Here is a 23915-nt window from a genome sequence, read left to right as displayed (position 1 = left end):
ACAAAGCCTTGTTACCTTTTTAGAAGCAGGAAACACAAAGAGAACAAGAGAGCTCTGGCTTTACATCTTAAGGCAGTGTTCACAAGACGATCTCGCTTTTCAATGGTCAAAACTGCTGTCAATTCTTAGAAATGACCGATAATTGGTCAGGAGAAAAGACTCCCATCAGCCACCAGCAGCTTCAACTTCCTTAGCTCCCAAAGCCATCTTAAAGGTAAAGTCATGACACACATACGCAACTAACACAACTACATATACAAGATACAAATTAGCAAACAAATAGCATCCTTTTTTTTTGTCCCCCCATATTTAAAAAATAATTCCTATGCCCATTGGCTTTCCAAGCAGAAATGGAAGACATTTTTTTGTACCCTTCTGCTCTGGAACTTTAAGTCAAGAATAACTTTTAAAAGGCAGTCTTGGAATTCCCCGGAAACTGTGGTGGAAGTTACAGGTAAAACATTGGCTGGTTTTACAACCACAAAATGAATGGAGAGGGACAAGAGAATACAGGGCAAAGGTAGCACAGCCATGTCCCAGATGTCCCACCAAGCTGCAAGGTGTGACCTGGCACCAACTGCTTGCAACAGCGGATCAAGGGTGGTGTTCTGTATCACTAACATCAACACCTGTATCACTAACAGGTGTTGAGGACATGTTGTCGGAGGTGTTGGTTAAGGATGAGTTCAATTTGAAGCTGTGCATAGAAACATGAGGGTCAAGTAACTGATATGCTAATGTATCAAAAAAATGTCTATGCTACTACCAAATGCATACAGTATCTTCTGCTTTGACTTCCTGGTCCTTGAAGAAATGTCAAATCAGGTGTGCATCTATACCAACTTCGGTTATAAACAAGTTGTGAAAATATTTTATAACCCATTAGTCAGAGGTTGTTTCTTAGGTCTAGGGAAAAAGCCTTGCTGCTGGTGTGCTGGGTAACATTTTTTAAAAGTCTTCTTTACATTAATGAAAACCTAGCTTCAAATATTTTTTACCTCATTTGAAGAAAAGGCTGAATCCAGACCTACAACTGCCTTGCTACTCTAAGCTATAATTGTTCTGGTTTATCTAAAAGAGATAAAGATTTACCAGGATAGGTGTTACAATTAGGTCATCCAGACATACCAATGTATCCTTCTTTCTGGTTCATTTTAACAAGCATTCTTTAAAAATTTGCAAAACACTTTACTATACAGAAAGCTGAATAACTCAGTTTGTAGACACAAAACTTTCTACTTCCCCATAGCACTTACTGCAATTAGCTACAGAAGACCTGAAGTGACCTCCTTCATCATCAGCTCAAGCCCTTGCTACTGCATACAATGCTGCTTTAAATACTACTCCTCACCTGTTCTAATGCTTTCTAAAACTCAAATGGTTTCTTTACAGACTTATCAAAGGCTCTTCCAGAATCTTTATCTTCTCATTCCAAGGGAGACTTAGCCTTTAATTAAATTTTTATATCCTTTGTTTACCTAAAATCTTCTAGCAAAGCTGGGGGACAGTTCACACCTCTTATTTCCCCTTATCTGTTTGTTTACATTGATTCCGCTTCCTCTGATTGCTCATTTTCACTTAAAGGGAAAACCATTACTTGTACAGCACTGCACTATGAAATCATGTGGCATTACTCCCATCCCTTCCTGTATCTTCTTTCTTACTTCCATATTATTATATTAGTCTTTTCAATCTGTTTAAAGCCTGTTACCAGGTAGACTGTTCCTAAAAATCTACATCCTGGTATAGCAACTGCAGCATTATCCAGAAAAAGCTGTGAAAATATCTAATTTGCAAGCTGAGTTCTACTCAGTCACTGTTGTAGGAAATCTTACTATCTGTGAAAATAAGATTGTGGCATCACTACATGGCTCTGTTCACATCATATGAGGCATGCTCTTTATGAAGTTTCTTATTTTGTTGCAATCATGAAAGATGAACTCACTTGGGGTTATGATTATGTAACACTCGTGATGTTTCCTAAAACCATAACACCAGTGTAAAAACATTATAAAAAAATAGTTAAATCAAAGAACTAGGTGAAAAGTAATAGTTTAAAAAATATCTTTAGTGCAGCTGCTTCATGATATGTATTTAAGCAATGGAAATTAATCTCATTATGATAAATGTGGCTTTTGTCCTTAACTCCCATTAACGCTAATCGGAGTTAAGTCCATAAATCCCCATCTATCACTATAGGAGACTATAGCCTGTCTCCCTCAGTTTTGCATGAACCTGCAATTTGCTAACTCTGTTTACTGTAACAAAAACTATGGAATAGGACTTTAGAGTAGTTGTTGAATGAACCTGAATTAAGAAAATAAAGGATTTTTGGCTTGTGACCTTTGTCCTATTTTCTGTTTTTGAGTCTAGTGAATATGCCCTAGAAAAATTCCCAGTAAAAACATTCCACATGACCTTGAAATTCTTGATTTTAATAAGTTTCAAAGTATCATCTTAGCATCATTGAGAAACTCCATTCTCCCATCATGTCGTCATTCTATTCTGAATACTTAGTACTTCCTGCACTCTGGCTGTGCATATGCTGGGTGTGAATTTTTAATTACAGTAGCCAAAATACTCACTCAGCATGAAAGAGCTGTATGCTGACTTTTATACATCATACCTATAGTGCAAAGATATATTGTAAATAATACATTTTTTGAAAGTTGAAATACATATAATTATTATAATACTTTAAAATGAACCATATAATTATGCAATTTATCTGAAGTTCTTGTAAGAATCTGTTTTTTGCATAGTACTTTTCTTTTTCCATAGACAATACACATCATGCTATCAATTATGGCCAAAGCTAGCAGAACAAGTAGTATGATGAGTTTGTGAATCAGGCTTTAATTTTCTTTAAAAGTCAATATGATCATAGCAAGGTGTGGTCTGATATGCATTTTTTACTGACATGCCACTCCCTATGTCATTACCGCCTTCTTTCTGCAGATTGACACCTTCTTCCTTCTCTCCAAATTGCAGGTAATCCCAACTCACAGGCTTCTCTGCTCCTCTGCCTCTAGTGCTCCAGTTTGCAGAGGCTTTGAATTTCTCAATAATTTTATCCCGGGCTCAAAAGCACTGCAAAGCCAACAAAAATCCCTCTTGTCATGATTTAACCCCAGCCAGCAAACCAATACCGCACAGCTACTCCCTCATTGCTGCACCAGTCGGATCAGGGAGAGAATTAATTGGAAGGGTAAAATCCAGAGAACTCATGGGCTGAGGTAAAGACAGTTTAATAGGGCAAGCAAAAGCTGAGCACACAAGCAAAGCAAAACAAGGAATTAATTCATTGTTTCCCATGGGCTGGCAGGTGTTCAGCCATTCCCAGGAAAGCAGGGCTCCATCACACATTACAGTTACTTGGGAAGACAAACGTCATCACTTCAAATATGCCCCCCCTCCTTCTTGCCCCCCTATCCCTTTCTCCCCTCCGATATATACTGAGCATGATGCAGTATGGTATCTCCCCTTGGTCTGTGGGTGTTAGCCATGCCAGCTCTGTCTCTTCCCAATTTCCCATGCACCTCCAGGCTCTTCACCAGCACAGTGTCTGGGAAAGCAAAAACCACTTTGGCTCTGTTAAAGCATTGCTCAGCAATAACAGAACACCTCTATATTATCAACCTTGTGTTCAGCACAAATCAAAAAAGAGCCCTGTACCAGCCACTGTGAAGTAAATTAACTTTACCTCAGCTCAAACAAGCTGCAGCCTTCCCCAGAGTTCAGAAAGATCCCAACTTGCAAGCCTCTAGGCTTAAAATTTAATTTTGCCTAGGAGCAAATTTAATCCATATCTTTCTTTCTCAGACAAAAAAAAAAAAAAAAAGAAACAAGCAGCCACCTCCCCAAGGCATTTCTCATTGGAAGCAAGGCAGTGTGAATAGGTACTGACCTAAATTTTATTACAACCATGAAGATAGTGAAGGTGAATTAAAAACAAATGTATTGAATGTACATAACTGACAAAAAGTAGGTATTCATTATTTCTTGTTTACCTGTTTTTGATGATAAAACAATAATCTTCAAAAGCACTGATGGAGAATCTGAATTTATTCCCTTGCTTTAAAAAATAAGCAGTCTTTACATTGCCTGATCTTTCAGTCACTAGGTTTCTTTTTCAGTTAATGGATTTTCAAAACGTAAATGTATAGGAACATATGCAAGCTAATTTATTGGCATAACAGGATTAGTTAAAGAAGATTTCTAGTCTGCTTTCCATCTACAAACATTGTAAGCTACAATATGCAGGATCTCTCACAATCTTCTTTTTAGTTCCTCTATCTTCTTTTAAAAGATTTAAATTGAATGAGGGTTTAGCTACTTAACTACTGTAGGATTGAAGGGATAGAATACTGAAAATTTGATGTTTCTAGTGAGACATTATTAGGTCCCTTGTTTGCAATATGTTTTTCCTTATTTTTGTGAATGTGGGTGCTCTACAGTTTCATAAAACTGATTATATTAAATACATCATTTCCATTTCTTGTTAATGTATATCATATAGATACATAAAATATATTTTATATACAAATATAAGAACAGTTTTCAATGTATATATTTATATTTCACACTGGTTAATTATTTCATTAATTTTGGATTGTTTTGCTTCAATTTTTTAAGCATTTATATTAGACCTTACAAGGTAAAAAGACTATTTCCCAGCTTAGCAAAATGTAGGGAAAATGTTTTATATTTGTGTGTGTGACAATGTTCTGGTACTACTGTAGTATTACAAATTATAGTATTTGAGATCTTTTAAAATAAGGATTCACTTCTTAATAAGTAACCTTTACTTCTAGCCCTTTCATCATGGATCTACTGGAAGCCCATAAAATTGACATTTCTTCTTTCTCCCGTACCACTCAGCTAGACTCACATGTACTTGTTCACAAAGTTAACTTTTTCATGAAAGGAACAGGTTAGCAAATCGATACTGAATGGAGTTTGTGTCTGTTAAAGTTTTATTTCATTGCCTGAGTGCATTTAGTGAGGCTTTAATAATCCCTAAGACTCCCTGAGTTATCTGGGAAGGTAGACATATCACGGAATTGCAGGAGGCATTCAGCTTTTTGAACCAGCAGACAAAAGGCAAAATATCTTAGGGCTTTTCAAATGCCACTAGATGATGTCTTTGGGTAGACAAACAAATTGTTCCCTTTCTCCTCAATACTGCTACAGTTCAAATATACACAAAATATGATGTGTTGCCATGGTATCTTTGTAAAGCAATGTGATTTTCCTAATAGACCTCTTGGTGTATTTCATGCATATAAATAAAATTAAGGTCAACTCATATCTGATCAAGTTTGTTTAAAGTTAGAAATATATTCCTTCTCCTACCTGACTTTAGCAGGTGTTTAGACTATAAGAGTTAGCAGGCCTTGCTTCTGGGCTTGACCTGGTTTAGCTCTACCATTTATTTTACCTTACTTACCTTATTCTAGACAATGTCATATTTGTCTACCAACACAAGGAAAGCATCAGGGAAATTTAATATTGAATTCCCAAAATTGTATTTGATCTAATTCAGTTATATTTCTCTGAAAAGATGAAACAGAGAATGATTTCAAATACGTATTTTCACTAAAGATTTATAAAATTAGCCCATTCAGTCACTCATTGAAACCAGTCATACTCACAGGGCTAACATAAAATTCATTAATAACAAAATGGAATATATAGCACCAATAATTCATGTGAGAAAATGAATAATCTCAGGAAAATTTAACTTTTCACTTAGCAAGAAGTACCTTCTGCTGTTAGAGCAAAAACTTCAGGGACACATCATTTGCCTGCAGAAAAAGCCCAGGATCTTTTGTCAACTGAGAGCATGGCAAGGACCAAATGAAGACAGAGGCTTAGTGTATGTTGTTTGTTCATGTAATTGTCATGTCTTTTTTCATCTAATCCCTTATACGACTGCTTGAAAGTGCAAACATTTTAAAAGCCCCTGAGCTAAATCTTAAAAAAGCAATTACACTGAACAAGTTTCAAAATGTGATTTTAGTGTAATGCATTAGGACTTGGGAACACACAGCTTCCATTAAATATGGGAGTAGTATATTCAATCGTTAACTAATAAATATTCTAGGACATGCAGTAGGAGCTATGACAAACATTATTATACAGTATGACAGTACTATAATTAATCTTTTTAGGAATAACCATCCTAGACATTAACTGCCTTTGACTTCTGATGATTATATGTGAGCACAGAAACTAAAATCCAATATTGCTACTGATAATAAACTCAACAAAAGAACTCAATGCTAAAATAAACTGAACCCATCCATTTGCAATGTTTTAGCCCTAAAAGATATGGAACATAAGTAGATATTGTAGCACATTGTTGAATTCAACTGATTTTGAATGATTTGTGAAAAAGACAAGGGAGTAAGTAAGGCAAAAATCAAGGAGCTGTCTCAGAAACCACTGACTATATTATTTTTTTTGCTAGGGGTTGAATGACAAAGTCCAATAGCTCTGTGCTAATAAGCATGCTGTAAATGACCCAATACTTTCTCTAAGGCAAAGACAGAACCGTAGTAGTTGCAGTAAGTTCTCATCCTCCATCATTTGCAGTGGTGGCAAATGAGGTGTTAGTCATCCCAGGAGAAAATAAAGCAAGAAGCACTCATCTGTGCCAGCCAGAATGCTAACACGTGCTGTACCACTTCAGAATCCAAGGGTACGAAAGCAGGTGGCACACAAAGGGAGAGCACCCGGTGCAGAAGTAGTGTGTAAATTTATTTGCTGAACTCTGAATTTTTATTTTTTAAGGAAGTCTGAGAGGTCTGACATTACAGGTAGCATTGTTAAAGTACTAGTTTTAGCCAGCTCTTTGCCAAATGAGTTCTAGTTATATTGACTTCAATATGAGTATTGATGGATAGTTATTGGAGAAAAACTCTTAAAGGAATTAGGGAAAACGGAAATAAAATTTTAACCAAACCATTCACAGAACACCCATCAGGATATCCACTAGTTCTGAAATGTACGAAAACAAACAAAACCAAACTAAAACCCCAAAAATTAACTTACCATAAAACCCCTCAAAACCCTAGAAATATTAAAAACATTAATACATGCTTTAAAATGAACTGCTCAGAGGAGCTGTTCATCCAAATCCATCAACAGTCTTTTCTGAATAACTCAATTTTTAAATCTCTCTGAGATCAGAGGCAAGTTAGTCCTCACCTCAACCTCCCATCCATCTGGGCTGTCCTGCTTAATGGAGGGAGCAGGAGCACGCACAGTTTTCAATTTAGACTAGGATTAGAGCTTTTATCCAGGAACTGAGCAGTCCTTATTGCTCATCCTCAGCCTTCAAGGGCTGAAATCTAGATATCCTAATCGCCCGCAAAGTATTTAGCCAACTAACTTCAGGCAGGACCAGACAGGAAAGTTTTCCACATGTTTGCGTGTGGAACTGGATTCTTTTCCTTATACAATAGAATCATAGGAGTGGGAGGATTAGAAATAAAAATTGCAAGAAGAAGTCATTTTCCTAAGGCACATCCATGAAGACATTGCTGTATGAGGGAGGGATCAGAAAATTCACAAAGTTGCTTCATTCCAAGGGAGTGGTACAGTACTGCAATCGCTCTCAGCCTCTCTATGGGTTCTGTAATTCCAGAGCCAGAACAGTAAGGACATCCTTAGTTTTACCCACTGCCAAAATCAGCTCTGGAAAGAGACATTCCACCTATGGAAATATCCAGCAACAGATCTCTCTGTGCCTTAGACAAACTCTTTATCATAATTAACACCGTATCTGCGTTGCTTCTTGTAATGAATGCCCTACAGCTCTTCAGTACAGAAAAGCTCGTTCTCAGGGATGTTTGGCATTACTCAAATATTGGTACTCTGACACAGATTTAATGTGTCAATTAAAGCTAATTACTGAGCAATTGATTTAAATCACAGTTAATTTTTCTTTAGCTGCTATGGTAAATCTTTGATGGATTAATATGTTACAGTTAATGGTGGAGCATGGAGCTTGTTGCAAGTGGTTTTCACTCATTAATTGAAATGCCAAAGAGTGTAGCTATATGCACTATCCTTGCTGCAATTCAGCCCTGTAATCACAGAATCATAGAATGTCAAGGGATTGGAAAGGACCTTAAAGAGTGTGTAGTCCCAACTCCCCTGCCATGGGCAGCACACCTCCCACTAGACCAGGTTGTTCAAGGCCTTATCCAACCTGCCCTTGGATGCTGCCAGGGTTGCAGCACCCAGAACCTCCTTGTTCCAGTACCTCATCACTCTCACTGTAAAAAATTTGTTCACTCAAACTTCTCCAGGCTGAATGGTCACAACTTTCTCACCCTGCCTTTATAGCAGAATGTTTTCCTGTCCTCTTATCAAGTTTCTGGCCCTCCTCTGGACTTGCTCAAACAGTTCGCTTCTTATGCTGGCAACACAGGAATTTTAAACAGTACCCCAGTAATGGTGCAAAGATGTAACAAAAAATAAATAATCCCCTTATTTGCTATAATAAGTAAGACCAATGAAAATATCACCAGTGTTTTTTAGCATGAGAAAAGAGATGAACCATTTCAGTTCAGTCTAAATGTATTGAAAGTTAAGGAAGGATATTCTTGTCTTTAGATTTAAAATGTTTTCTTCCTCCCCTTTGATATACTTACAGAAAGCAATCAAGAAATAAATTAAGTCATAACACAAGTCCTTTGCATTATCAATTTAAACAAATACATGAAACTTTTCATGTCTACCCTCACAGAACTGACTACCCTGTCCAGTCCTGTATCATCCTTCCCGGCACTTTCTTTTACATATTCTTTTGAACAATTAAGCCTGCACCATAAGTAATCTCAGTAATGACGGAACTCCAACTATTAAGCATGAGGAAGTACAAGGCAATCCTTCAGAATACAAAAATTATATTTGCATTTCTTGAACATGAGGGTGAATTTCAAGGTTCTTCTCCTACTTTGATATGGCAATGGCATTGGTAACCTGCATGGAAAATGACAATTTGAGTGGCTAACTTCAGTTTAAATATTTGAGTTTCAATTTCTGTTTCTAGTTTCAAAACTAGAAAAGTTTTGTCAAAGGCATATTGAAATTTTTATCTGACAAACTTTTGGTCCAGTCCGAAATTTTCAGCTACAGAAAGGAAAACTAGAAAATTCCATCAATTTGGACAAAGTAATTACCTAAAGTGCAGCCACAGTGCTTAAGAACAGTGAATAAATTTAAAATGGAAAGATGTTATTACTAAAAGTACTATTATGCCACAGGCCATCCTGTCTAATTATACCAGTCAAGGCAGCAATAAAAAGCATGTCAAGTTGCCTGTTTTTCAGACACCAAGACAGTAACTTTGGAAAATCTCAGCAGTATAAATTAAAACTATCAATGAGTTCTGTAACATATAAGCTCTTCTTATACGGCAGTAAAAATGAGCTTTCAATAGGAGTGTCATAGTTAATACATGAAGAAAAAATTTCCACAAGAACAACATTTATTTTAGTGTCTTATGTTCATTTTTAACAGTCTTCTTTCGAAGTCTGTAAGATTTCCACATTAAAATTTTACAGTGAGTTAAAACAAGTGAAGGAAGAATAATTTGACTACATTATACAAAAGACAAGACTAGATTTCACTTAGAAGTATATATTAGGCAAAATTATCATAATATTTGGAATGGCAACAGAGAGAGTTCTGTAATTTATGCATGAAATTCTGAATACTTGGTTCAAATAACAGCATAAAAAATTATGAGAGCAGGTGATATTCAATGTTCAAATGAGGGGAATATATTGGAATCTCTCAGATCTGGAAGGATTCTACATGCAGTAAATATGAAAAATGCATTAAAGAAATAGTGAGAACTGGGAAATTAGTATTGTGAGATTTGTGCAAAAATCTCCATAAAGCTACATTTTGTATGTTATGGTAATATAGCTCTATCTGTACAAGTATAATGAAGTAGAAATCAAAACATTCTGTAAATTTTTCAGATTTTACTGTGTGCTGGAAATTACTAATCAAAATGTTAGTACTGAGGTCCATGGTGGCCTGAGCCTTGGCATGGACAGAAAAGAGCAATTATTTGATCTCTAGTTTTTATTTTATTGAGCCTTATGAAGCAGATGAACAGTATCCTGACCCTCTAAGAAGGTTCACCTTGTGGCTAAGGTTTTGAAGTGTGGTGAAACAAGTGCAGCCCCATGTCTCTCTCGTTCTGGAGAACCAGGGTGCAGCAGCTGTTCAGATAACGGGAGCCTTGAGGTTACAGATGAGGCTCTGGAAGTCACCACAACTGCAATGATTGCTCTCTCCCCTCAAGGAGCCTTCCTGTCACAGTTATTTGAATTAGGAGCCATCCTTTCAGGCAAATAGCACATGACAATATGGAGCCTCTTGTAGGATAACAAAACAATTCAGGCAGTTTGATTCGGGTGTCTGTGTTTGCATCAAAAAACCCTACTTCTTTAAAGCAGTTAGGCCTTGTGCTCATAATGTGTAATTATAAACTGATATGATGAATACTTTTCCTTCATAAAATAGCAGTCAAATAGATCTCTTTCCATTTGATAGATTAGGATTGATTTTTTTCTCTTTTAGTGAATAATAAGTGCCAATTTAAGTCAGTTTTCAGGGGAGAGACAGAGAGAACAATGAAAAATAGCTCCAGTTGCTTCAGTGAAAAGTTTAACCAGGACTTTTTTTTTATCTTAAAAGCTGGAAACAATTTAAACTAATAAACTTTACTCATATGGACATATTAATATAATCTTGAATGGATTCCATCATTTGTCGTATTCCATTTTCCTTTTCCATTTGGCCTTCCTGCTATGCATTTTCTACCTTTTCTGTCTCACACATGTGAGAAGACCTTTACTCTGCAACTAATCATGTCCATAAACTTTTCATGTTCTACTGAGAAAAGTAAAGTAAATAGACATACCTCAGGTTATAGAATTTAAAATATAAAGCTTGGGCTGAAATGCAAAGTCCTGAGAGCTGCAGTCCTCCACGTCAGTGCCCCAGGTTTAGAGATAATGTTTCCTTCATCTCAAGGATTGCCCATGCTTGGAAAGGCAGTGGAGCCATCATCCTCCTTCTTCCTGTCCTTTTGATTTTATTCAGCAATCTGGAATGGAGACTTGTGCTCCATGGTATTTGGGATGTCATGCAAAGAAATAAGGCTATATCAGGGGTTATTATTCCATCTTACTAGAGGACACCAAAAATATAGTTTTTGAGCACTGAGGTACAAGCTTGTCTAAGAATTTTGTCTTACTTTAGAAACATACAGAAAATACAGGCTTGTTTCTGCATCTATAAACATGGCTCTGGTTGTATAACATCGTGGTACTAATTATAAAAAATACCAACAGGTTCTCATAAGAATTTTTTATGGCTTTTGAGGCTGTCACTACCCATGATGAAAAAGAAAATGTCTTTCAGTCCTTTCCTGAAAGGGATTGTGGTCTGTTTGTATGTGTGTGTTTAACAAATTAATTAACAATTTATTTCTTTAAATAAAGCAGTTAACTATTCCTATGCATTTAATGTTGCATGCTTCCACTTGGTCAGAGAGCTTTTTTCCTCTCTGCTGGAAACAGTAATTTTAATTAATTTCATTCTTCAGGTGTAGTTTTCTACTTACTTTCTTTGTCCTATAAATTTTAAAGGTTATGTGAAGATAAAATTCTTTATCAGGACTTTCTTTGTAAAATTTGCAATATTCTAAATTGGCAGGACTGGATAAGCATGTTTTTAGCATATTTGGCTACCCTAAGACTAACTGAGTAATTAAATTTACCAAAACAGCAGGATACTGAAGATATGAAAAACTGTTTCTCATGAGTAAATGTTGCATATTGAGGTTTCTGTTGGCCTTTATTAGGTCTATTGGCACGATTCTGCCCACTACATGGCTGCATGCTCCAAGTTTCCTAAAAGAAATATTGATAAAATGCTAGATTTTTAACCAACAATTTCTACACCAATGAGGTTTTCAAAAATTAGTCTAACCTATAATAACCAGTATCCATAGTTTTTGGCTAAATTGTATTTCTCAGCCCTGTACACTTCATTTCCCATTCTGACTCAAAAAGTTTTCTCGTTAAAATAAATTCGCGTCATCTTTTTTAACCATAAACAAGTGATTTTTTTTACTTTTGTTATACTTAGAAGTGTCATGTAAGGTCCGACAACCAATTGCCATTTTCCCCCTGCAGGTAACCTATCTTTTTCTCTACTTTATTTTTACCTTTCCCATTAATGCAGTTCAAATAATGAGGAAAATCTTATTATGACCAATAATAGTATAGTTCCTATGCCTTTATGTTCAGTCTCAGTTCTAAATGCAATGTAATGAGAAGCTGTTATTCACCTTTATTTAAAACCAAATATTTTCAGAGTGGTGAGGTTGTAAGAAAGTGTGGAGCCATAAATACATTTCTGACAGAATGTATGTGCAGCTCCTAAATGACTTCTGGAAGTTTTAAGTACTCACTCACCTTTTCTATAAAGGAACTCTTGATTAAGATGGGACTTTCTGCAGAAATTAAGGTGACTGCACTTGTAGCTAATCTAATTTATCATAAAGACTTATATGATTTCTACCCTATTTGAAGAGAGGAGGAAGGAACATGTGCCCTCCTCAGACTGCTGCATGACAAGTTACTGCTACACAATGTTCAATGGGGAACTGAGGTACAGAAAGCCTATGTGGTGGGTCTAAAACAAGTAAAGATTAGAGAGAGAGAAAAAAAATTAATTTAACTTCCCTTAACCTGAGACAGGTTCTCACTGACAGGGAGAAGGAGGTGGGAATACCCCAGATTTGAGCAGAAAAAGTTAACATCATAAAACTCTTTTTATGTTTCTCATTTCAAATTCAAGACAAATTTGTGATAGGGGTTGAGTTATATGGAATTATATGAACTGCACATTGAGGTTGGATTTCCTTATCTTAGGATATTTTTTGATTGCCCTGAAATGCATCTTTATTCTTATCCATTGTGTCCCCACTAATATAAATAGGTATCATTCTGGCATTCAGCTAAGTAATTCTTTTGTCATCCACAGATGGACAGGGGATTACATGGCTAAGAAATGAAATAAAAGCTAAATCCCTATGCTTGATAAAGCTTTGCTTGTTTTCTCTTTTATTCAGGATTACCGAGTGAACATCTTTCTCCGTCAGAATTGGAATGATCCACGCCTCGCATACAGTGAATATCCAGATGACTCTTTAGATTTAGATCCATCCATGCTGGATTCAATTTGGAAACCTGATTTGTTCTTTGCTAATGAAAAAGGTGCCAACTTTCATGAAGTTACAACAGATAATAAGTTGTTGCGGATTTTCAAAAATGGAAATGTACTTTATTCCATCAGGTGAGTCTTGAATCTAATGATCTTTTTCATGTAGCAGCTCAAAAGCATAATTAGGAATTGCTAAAAAATATATTCAGTTGCTAGTCATGCAGAACCATTATGTGTGAGTTTTGAATGCAGAATTTTGTCAACATTCATTGTTAATATTAAAATAGAAAATGATTGCTCATTAGGCATGCACGTAGTAAAAGTAATAAGAAAAGTATCTTTCCCATTATAAAGTACAGGTACTGAGCCTAAAGGAGCTGGGACACTGCACAGAACAAACAGTCCTGTACTATTATAATCTGAATTGGCCTATGTATGAGTTTCACAGTCAGTAGCCTCCAATGTCATGACAACGCAATGTTACTTCCTTTCCCCCTTATTGCAGTTGCACTTCAACATGAAAACATGGCCTGTTTGAAGAAGAATGGCATTTAAAAATTAGTCATTTACTGCTGGAGATGGAGAGAAAACTGGAAAGTAAATTTTTGAAAAGGTTTTAAGAAGCTGAAAGCAGCAATCATAAGTACTGACAAAATCTAATTATCCCACTTCTCTTCCCTCCACGTTCCTTTTAATACAGACATCAGCAGGCATTTTACCACTGACTTCAAACACCCAACCTAATGAGAAACACACTGGATATAAGTATGCTAATGGCCCACTAGACAGTATAGATTTGGTATTGAAGCAGTGACTCACTTGTGCAAAATGTTACTCTTTCCAAAATAAATATACTATTGTCCACTCAGTGTTTTGCTTTGCATGCTTTTACGACACTGAATTAATGCATAATTAGACTCTTTGAAGATACATCAGGAATCTGTGAACAGTTTGGGTACTGGAGAAAAAGAGAACTTTATGACTTGCATGGATGTGTCAGTGGTAAGAGAATCTCCTTCCTCCTTCCCTCCTTCCAGTGCAATTAGGCAGCACTTTTTCAAGCTTACACAAAGAGAAAGGGTTGGGTTAACATTCTTATGAGGATTTCATATCCAAAAGGAGGTTAGTCTGCCACTCTGGGAGCATTATCAATCTTCAGTGTCACAACATGTATTCTGTCACTAGAAACAGGTTCAAAGCAGGTTAAAAGGATTCCTTCTCTGGATTCAAGTAGAAAGTAGATCTAAATCAATTATCTGCAGACTGTCTGAGTCATCCCAAGAGGCACTGGCTGTTGTTCCACGCTAATCAAATAACTCCCTGCTCCTTCCAAAGACATACAGCACACAGTATAGACCCCACCACTCAGCAGAAACAAGTTTAGATTGCACCTTCAATACAATTCAGACCAAGTCCATGGCTACATAAAATGGAGTGAAAAACCCCAAATGTGAGAAATATCATATTAACTTATAAAGGCAAACATCAACTGTGCTGACAGAAAATACCAGATAGCTCCTCTTTCTTATGAAGCCAGAAGCTTATGAAGTTTCTTATGAAGCCAGAAATTTTGTGTTGCCTTGATTTAATTAAACTACTATAGTTTCTAAAACAGATTTAAAATCATATTATTGGCATCTAGTTTAGTTATGTGCATTTGAGTGAGTTAACCTTCTGAGAAGGGGAGATATGGTAATTGCTAGTGTGCTGATATTAAAAACAGAAGTTTCTAAATTTCCTTCTTTCTAAATTTCCTTCTTTCTAAATTTCCTTCTTTCTAAATTTCTCCTCATCCCTAATTGCACTGGAAAAATTAAGGCAAAAAATAATGGAAGGTAGCAGTTCCCAGCTCAATGAATACTTAATATAAAATACTAAAATATTTACTGAAGCACAAAATCCAGGTACCTCCAAAATTACTTGCTTTGTTACCAGCCTACTAGCTGAAATTTGCCTTTGGAACTATTTTTAACAGCATGGGAATAGGGGATGGGTCTGACTTCTCTCCTCAGACTCTCCTCTCTAATGCAGACTTTGGCTAAACAGAAATTATAGCAACAATGAATCAAGGAGGTTTGGTCAGAAAAATAAAAAAAGTAAAAGAAATATACAGCCATAATTGCCAGCTGTTGCCCACTTCCCTTTAGCCCCAGTGCCAAAAGCAGAGGAGAGGGTTCAAGGGAGGGGAATTAGAGCATTGCCATGCTAGAAGAGCCTTGTGTGTAAGCAGCTGAACTGAAGCTCCTCAGGTTTTTGTCAGACATTCTATCAAGTGAACTGATTAATGAAGGTAGAGTCATGGCCCTGAATAATGAATGGGTACCTAGGCATGGCCAGGGAGGGAAAACATGTGCCTTTATCTTGTATAAATTCTTTTTTCTGATTCCTTGGAGAAGTTCTACTTGAAAGGTAAATGATTGTATTTATCTAAAATTTAAAAATACCACTTTTGCCTATAATTTGCAAAGAATTTCACAGGAAGTATTAGGACTAACACTGATGCACAGCTACAGTTCAAAATTACAGGCATATTTAGGTCTACCATCAAAATCATAAAATGTTTAAACTTTTGTGTTGACATTTTAAACACCTTATTTTAGGAGAGTAACACATAAAACTACTTTTCCTCCACGATTTTCAGCTGACATATGTTGGGAAATTCTTGTAAATTTGGGTAAGTTTTATGCCAAAGATTTGAAACAGTCCAACAAATCTGTTGTAGCACAAAAGGGCACACTGTTGCTGCATTCTTTTAGACTTGTCATTAAGTTAGGCAACCCTACTGAAAAATTTATTTTTTTGAAAGTCTGTAAAATTTTTTTCCATGTTGTCATACTAGGCTGAGTTAGATGGGTTCAGCTAATAGAGATCTTTTTTGAGAGCTTTCTATTGAAACACGTATTCTATTTCTAGTTGCTTCCATTATATTCATGCATTCTTCCTGCACAGTTCTGTGGCTTTTTTGGGGGTATATTTTTAATGGGTTTTTTGTGTTCTTTCAGATTGACTTTAATACTTTCCTGTCCGATGGATCTCAAAAATTTTCCAATGGACGTGCAAACATGTATAATGCAGCTGGAAAGCTGTAAGTTTGCGTAATGTATTATCCTATACATACTTTTGCAGGGATTGCAACAGCTATACAGGAGGTAGGAAAATCCCTTGTAGTGGTACAAGAACAAATTTTCAAAATGAATCTTCTATTTTATCAGTAGAATCTGTGAAATATGCATGATTTTAAGAGGAAGAGGTTCTTTCATATCTATTTGAACTGAAAATAAAGAGTTTTGTATATATCTAAAGTTATCATTAAACTTAAGTACTCAATGACAGTTTATACAAAATTTCTGCTTATAGGGTTTCACCATAAGTCTTTCTGTGTTCACACATACAGAAGGTGAATAATATGGGAGCACATAAAGGAAACATAAGAATAACTTAAAGAATTTAAGGGGACTTTTGGGATTTTGATTAATGGGATTTTATGTGAAATAAAACTATTATATTCTAAGATATATATTTTACTTATCTACCTCATTATCTTGTTACTTAAAAGAGGATGGAAAGTGTAAAGCAGCTATGCCATTTCAAGGCACAAACACAAAAGGAGAAATCAACTATTCTGTCTGATGCATTATATTCTCATCTTCCTTGTGATAGAAAGTATTTTGGAATTGCTGTTTCCCTTAAAATGAGAGGACTTTGAAAGAGAGTTGCAGCAGGAAAATCTTCATAATGATGCAAAGAACAAAAATAAAATAAAGTAAAGCATTCTTTGAAAGCTTCCAGCCATCCTAAATTTGTGCAGATTAATGACAGGAGCAAGACAGATTAAGAAGTATTCATTTAAAGATCTAGTTTTACAGTTTTAGGGACAATAAGTAAAATATTTCAAAATAAAATAATTTTTCATATAGAATGAGCATACTGGATTATTTGAAACATATCATAGATTAGAAGCACAACACACATAATTTTATTAAGGTATTTTTGGAGGTTTTTTTCTTCTTTTACTGGGACAAAGCAGCACCTAAGGGAAGGGGAGGTAATCATCTATCAGTCAGTATGTCAGAGCTGTTTGTTGTATGGTATGCTTTTATAGAATATTGCAGGGTGAGTATAAAAGCCAGATTTATTATTACAATGGACAGATGGTAACATTATGAAGCAGCCTTTCAATATGAGAACAACACCTGAATCTGACAGCAGAAATTTTCTTGACTAAAATCATCATTATATGACACAAATGTTAAGGAATTTAGGACAGTATTATATATCCAGGATTTGAGCAAAACTCCACAGTCAACCTGAGCAGATGATGCTACCCATAACTTTTGTCACCTCTATAATTAATGTGACTAAAGAAAGGTTAACAGGAGGCAGTTGCATCAGAGTACATGCAGATGGCAGGTATTCTCACTAAATGCAATTATGCTTCAAAGAGGAAGAATTACTGTGTTTGACTGAACAAGCAATATGTATCATTAAAAAAAAATGTATGTTATGTAAATTATGAAATTTATGCTTTAACAGCTTCATAAAACTCAGCTGCATTTTTCCTTTCTTTCAGCTGCTGTGAGGACAGGTCAGACAAAAACTAAGCTTTCTGGAACAAACAGGCATCTGGTTTGCTTTAGAGAAACCTTGCAGGAGCCCACAGTTCCCACAAACTGCACCACAGGGAACCAACATTTATTAGTTGAATAGCACTGTAGATGTTCTACTGTATTTTCCAGCAGAACATTTTTCACTGAAGTCTTGTTTTTAATCATTGAGTTCAGTGGGAGTAAATTCCCAGCTGCACATTCACATGGTAAAGAGAGGCAGTTCTCACAAAAGAAGAGCTGAAGAAAATACAGTTTCAAATTCTTTATTCACAAAGATCAAATTTGATTTCATAAGGAAGTTACAAGTAATAAAGCTTTTCCCATATTGCCTTGACTAATTCTATTTTACCTGTAACTTCAGACATCAAAAACAGACTGTGGGAAAAGATGATGGCCTGAGGCAGAAAATTTTGCAGCGTGTGGGAGCTCTGGATGTGCTTACACGTCTGATAGCAGAATAACCAGTTAGGTTTTCAAGAACAAGGCAGCAGTTCCCTGAGATTATTTTGGGACAGATCCAAAGCAGATATGTGACCTAAGTTCCAAGATCCTCGATCTTTGAGAGCAGGAATTCACCTGTCCGTAGTCAGTTTCTCTGTACAGGAAGGACAGGAAAGAAAACAGACTGCTTGGAAGTGTTACAAAAAATATCTACATGCTGGGAAGAAGGGTAACCAGATTTAAAACAAAACAAAACAAAACAAAACAAAACAAAACAAAAAACAAACCAAAAAAACCAACTATTTTATATAAGAGTGAACTCTGACCAATTTCCAAAACTTAGGAGAGGATGAGCAGAAACATTCAAATTCCAGGGTCACTGGCTAAGAAAAGGCATCCAGTTCTATGTAAAATTATAGAAGAAAAAAGGAGGATGGGTGCATTTGGCATTTTCCCAGGCTTCACATCAAATTTCCTGAGGTAAGAACTGACATAACCCTGAGAGCCCAAATCCATCCAAGCATCTCTAATTTCTAGGCCACAGTGTCATACTCTGCTCTGGGTGTCTGCCTTGCATTTTTTGGTGCACATTGAGGCAATGTAAACAGGGATCAAAGCACTAACCCTAGTGGTTAATGCCTTGTCTGGGGAAGTGGAAGACATTTGTATTCAAAACAGAAAACACAGCCCTCTCATGTCCTGAGTGAATGATCTGACCACCAGGCTATGTTATAAAAACCAAAGTGTTTGCAGGAGCAAAACAGGAGTAGCCATGCTTCCAGATGTTTCTTTTTGAAGTGGTGATCATTGCTGGTTTTTCCACAGAGTGCCAAGCTGTGTAGGACATTGCACGTTATGAATTTACAAGGCACATTTGTCTCATGGTTTCTGTAAACCGTGTCTGATCTTGCAAGCCTTGTTCCTGCATGTGTCACTAAGCAAATTAGGATAAATCGCTCATCTTTTATTTTTGCTCATTTTACCACTGGGTTGCAAAGACTGGCAAGAGACAGATCATGAGTTTTGTCTCTCCTTTAAAGCAGTGATTTCTTCTAGTACTAGGTACTTTCCTTCAGTATTGATACTGTTGCTCCATCATGGAAAAGTCTAAAAGAAAAAATCATGTATAGCCTTTTTTCCCAAATGACATCTTTATTTTTAGCTGGCTCATGTAATGTTTTCTCCAAGGTCAATCTAAGCAGCTGGATTTGCCCCTGGCAAAAGTACTTCATTAGATCATGAAGTGTCTGAAAAATATTTAAGTGGAAATGTCTCCTATTTTTAAAGGATTTATTTTACCAAATGATTTCTCAGCAGCTAGAATGAGCTGCTTTTTTATCTTAGAAAGGGAACAAATGAAAATGCACATATGAAATAGTCCCTTCTACAGTTCTATGCCTTACACCAGGGCAGCCTATAGGCATGTGGGATAATTTTAGTTTTATTCTGCTTGAATAAGATACAAAGAAATGTCATCTAGATACATATTTATTTCTGTGGCCTGTCTCCCAGGAAAGAAATGGTTTTCTTTCATATGCTAGAGCTTGTCTTCCTTTTTCAAGTTTTGTTTTTACCTTAGAGCATTCCTTTATTCATAAATTGCAATTATAACTTTATGTGACATTTAATATTCCTGAATTTTCAAAGAATATTGAAAAGACTAAGTTACAAAAGAAAAAATATACTATGAAAAGCAACATAGGTAAAGTATAAAGCATTTTCTTACCTCATAATTTTAATTTTATATTTATTTTTAAATTTAAGTGGCCCTTTTTCCCCCTTTTTTATTTATGGAGGCTTTTTAGTTTTTCTAAGCAATCATGCTCTTGTCTTCTGGATTGTTAAAGAAAATTCCCTCTATACCACATGATTCTTATTTGAGCTATTTCTTTCCCCCCAGTCTCTAATTTCAAGATTGTACAAGGGGAAAGGTGGGTATGCAGGCTGCAGAAGTATAAGCCAATGCATTACAGAAAAGTATGTGCACGTTTTTCCTTTCCCACAACCGCACAAAGACAATGTAAGAAAGATAAAATAACTGGAGTGTATTTCTCATCTGCCAGGGAATCCTCAGGTCTCTACCTGAATGACAGAAATTATGGGCACACTGGGTCAATGCCTGTCTGTGCCCGAAGGTATAGAAACCATACTGCTTCTCTCCTTTCCATTTCAGTAGCACAAAAACTATCAACTGCTCAGGCTGTGGCTTTTGTTGTGCAGATATGTGACTCAAACTATTGTGTCTATCTGAAGCGAGACATGACACACAGCTACAAACATCAGGATACTTGTAGTCTTCAGCTCCTGACCAATGCAGGAGGAAAGGGCAGTAGTAACTGTATAACTGCTGCTGACATTCAGAAACTAGAATAAATGTGATAGCTGAACACCTATAAGCTTCAGCAAGGGATAGTAGGTTTGAGAGATGTGCTAGAGTGCTGAGCTGAAATATTCTTTTCCAAAATTCAGGCTAAGACGAATAAACCTATAACTCCCCAGGGAGAGATTCCTTCAGACAACTTAAAGGGCAGTGCAAGGGGCAGACACCTTGTAAAGCTGCTCAGAAGTACATTGAATAAAATCCTGCCTTCTTGGAGCTCCAGCACAAATCTAGCCTTGAAATGAATCACAGCTCATTTCTGAAGCTAATATATTTAGTGCATAATGTAGAAGAATTTGTTCTAACCTCAAGCCAAAACCAGACTCGTTAGCTCTGGCATATCTTCCCCCTGCTATGTTGCTGGGAATTTAGGGCACAATTGAAGTGTCTGTCATGCTCTTAGGAACAGTAATGTGCAGGCAGCTTGTCCCAGAGGCAAACTGATGGGATGCCTAACAGAAGAGCAGTGGAATAACCCTAGTCAACATGACTGTAGTTCTTGCTTCAGCTGTAGACCTGAAGAAGTGATGGGTTTACTGACTAAATCCAATGATACTTTTGGACCTGTACCTTACTAAAAATTAAAGAAATGAGAATGGTATTTAGATAAATCATTTGGATTAAAAAATAAAAAATAAATTTTTTAGTTGAACTAAACTCTTTTACAAAAAAGCCAGATACACTCAGTTGTTTTATGCTTTTTAGACATATGAATGTGAGGAAAATGTGGGTTTTAATACACCTGTAGGTATTTTTAAATGACACAAGGGAAGCACAGCCATCCTGTAATAAAACAGAATGAGTAGAAAATTTACAGGATATATTGATATTCAGCTGGATCACAAGTTTTCTCATGCTTTGGAAAGGTATGCTAAAGGTGGACAGACAAAGCAATTAAAATAGTGTCAGCAAATGTGATAAAGGAATTATGTTGTCATTGCCAAGACAATGAGGGTTCAAAGGTGTAGAGTCTCTAAAGGTACAGGGGAGCTGTTTGCCTTGAATAACATAAAAACATATGTGACAGTGTAGTCCTTGGAGAAGCAGGAGAAGAGATGTTAGACACTTCAACAGCTCTTCAAGACACACTTGTTGGATGTTCACTGTCTTGTCTATGAGATAATGGCCTTTTCATACCTACCACTGATACTGAATTGGCGAAAATAAAATCTTCCTACTCTTAGCATGCAACTAATAGAAATATCCTGGTTCCAAAAAGTTCTACAGAGTAATGTGGACTGATGTGAGTTGAATGGGGCTCTATTAATTTAAGGCAGGCTTTAGTCTTATACGTTCAAAATTGGATGAATGGAAACTTGATATTTATTATTAATGGCAGTGTAAAACAAAAATGAAACAAAAGACAAAGATACAGTCTAATTCTTTCTTTCAGGAACCTCATATGAGCGTTGATTTCACCATTTTTGAAAAGATAAGTATTTCTGGGAAAGATGAGTCAGACCAAGGGAAAAGTTTGGTTTTTCTTTCAAGACACTTTAATGCCCTTGATACTTAGAAATATTTCAGCAGGATCACATTCTTTTTTTTTCCTGAATTTTTTTCTGGAACCTGTAATTGAAAATACTGAAAATTTTTAGTCTAGCTAAACAATTTTCAATGCTGTCTAAAGACTAAAGTTACTGTGTCTGTCTTGTCCACCATCTGCCAGAGTTTTGTATCAATTACATGAACTAAATAAAATACCACTACAATTTAATTTTATTTCATGTCCAGTTATTAAAAACCCTCCATCAACTATTCCAGGCACAGCTCCTGAGAACTACTTTCCATCAGTGTCTTATCTCTTCCACCTTCTCCCTCTGTTAGTGTGATAGAATTTTACTTTAATTTTGTCACACCCTCTGTTGCACATTGTTTTCTAAAATAATATTTCGGTGGACCAAATCCAGGTTGCCCAATTGTTTCATGTCCTCTTCCCTTCTAGTAAATTCTAAATTCTCATTAGTTCCCTAGTTTGTCATATTCATCTCAGGCAGAGCTCTCACTCTGTCAGTATATGCTTCATTAACTAATTACCTGGAATGACTTCAGGCTCCTGAAAATTACTTGTCTCTTTAAGAGAACAGTTTGCACAGAGACTACAGCACCAGACATTCAGACACTTCTTCAGTTTTCCTGAGCAATACTCCCCCTGGAAACATTCTCCTCCTGGGATGATGTCTTTGTCATATAATTACCTACAATTTATGGCCTGCTTTTGCATTTTAAATGTGCAAGACCTCAGACTTTGGGTTAATAGACAGAGTATTACTGTAACCTAACCAGCCCTGTAACTCCTGAGCACCGCTGTTCAAACATAACAAGGTTGTTTCTTCTTTCCTTTATTTATGGTTCCATGATACCACCTAGATTTTCTGTAATTTGTAATATCTTTATAGAATTAAGTAAGACCAAATGCTGCATAGTACCCAGACAAAAAGAAATACACTGCCAACTGCTCTCTCCTTCAGCCACAGAAGCTGGTGTTTGTCCCATAAAAGACAACAACTGTACTTCCTTTCCCATTCTTCATTCATTCGTGCCTTGAAAACCCAAACCCTAACACTGCATTTCAGTGATAGAGGTCTTTACTAAGCCACTTGATTTAGTTTAGGTTGGCCTGGCCCTGAAGACCATGCTAGTTTATAGCCTCCATTGCTTTCAGTTATTCACGTAGAATAAAAGATTTCACTTTTTGCACCAGTGAGCTGCACCCTCATATACTACCTAGGCTAGTGACTGTCAGTCCTTTATTCAACAATAAAACTTACCCACTAGGAATTCCCTATATAACACTGTACTTCCCAGTCACTGGTAAAAAAAATATCTGGTAGCAATTTATAATAGTCATCAACACCCCCTCACAGTCAAAAGAGAAAAACTTCTGGTTTTATGAGAGGCTAAATACCATGTTAGGTTGCATTAATTCCTTATAGGCTCCAAGGAGAAATGTCTTGTTCTTTATAACTGCTACCTATTTCAGTGCAGTTCTTACAAGTTACATAGTATGTCTAACAATATAACTAACACATATAGCACGAGTCTGTACTGGTAACCACAAATCCATTCAGAATAAAGCCTTCACTCACTTTCAAGACTACACTTTACTGCTCCATTTGCACAGTGATAACTGTGTAATGGAACACAACTTCTGGGAGTTTTTAGCTCACAGACCATTTGGAAAATACACACAGTGTATTTCTAATCTTCAAAAGCAGACCAAT

General features: G+C 36.2%; 1 protein-coding gene across 2 annotated transcripts in view; it reads left to right on the top strand.

Moving 5' to 3' along the window:
- Nucleotides 1–23915, top strand: part of GLRA3 (glycine receptor alpha 3) — an 82515-nt gene that overhangs the window by 33206 nt on the left and 25394 nt on the right. For both annotated transcript variants that reach the window (XM_058839074.1, XM_058839073.1), the window contains exons 4-5: nt 13172–13395; nt 16266–16348. In XM_058839074.1, coding sequence (XP_058695057.1) covers nt 13172–13395; nt 16266–16348 — 307 coding nt within the window. The remainder of the gene's footprint in view (nt 1–13171; nt 13396–16265; nt 16349–23915) is intronic.

This window comes from Poecile atricapillus, chromosome 4, assembly GCF_030490865.1.
Source record: "Poecile atricapillus isolate bPoeAtr1 chromosome 4, bPoeAtr1.hap1, whole genome shotgun sequence".
Taxonomy (NCBI): domain Eukaryota; kingdom Metazoa; phylum Chordata; class Aves; order Passeriformes; family Paridae; genus Poecile; species Poecile atricapillus.
This window is presented reverse-complemented; position numbering and strand designations above follow the sequence as displayed.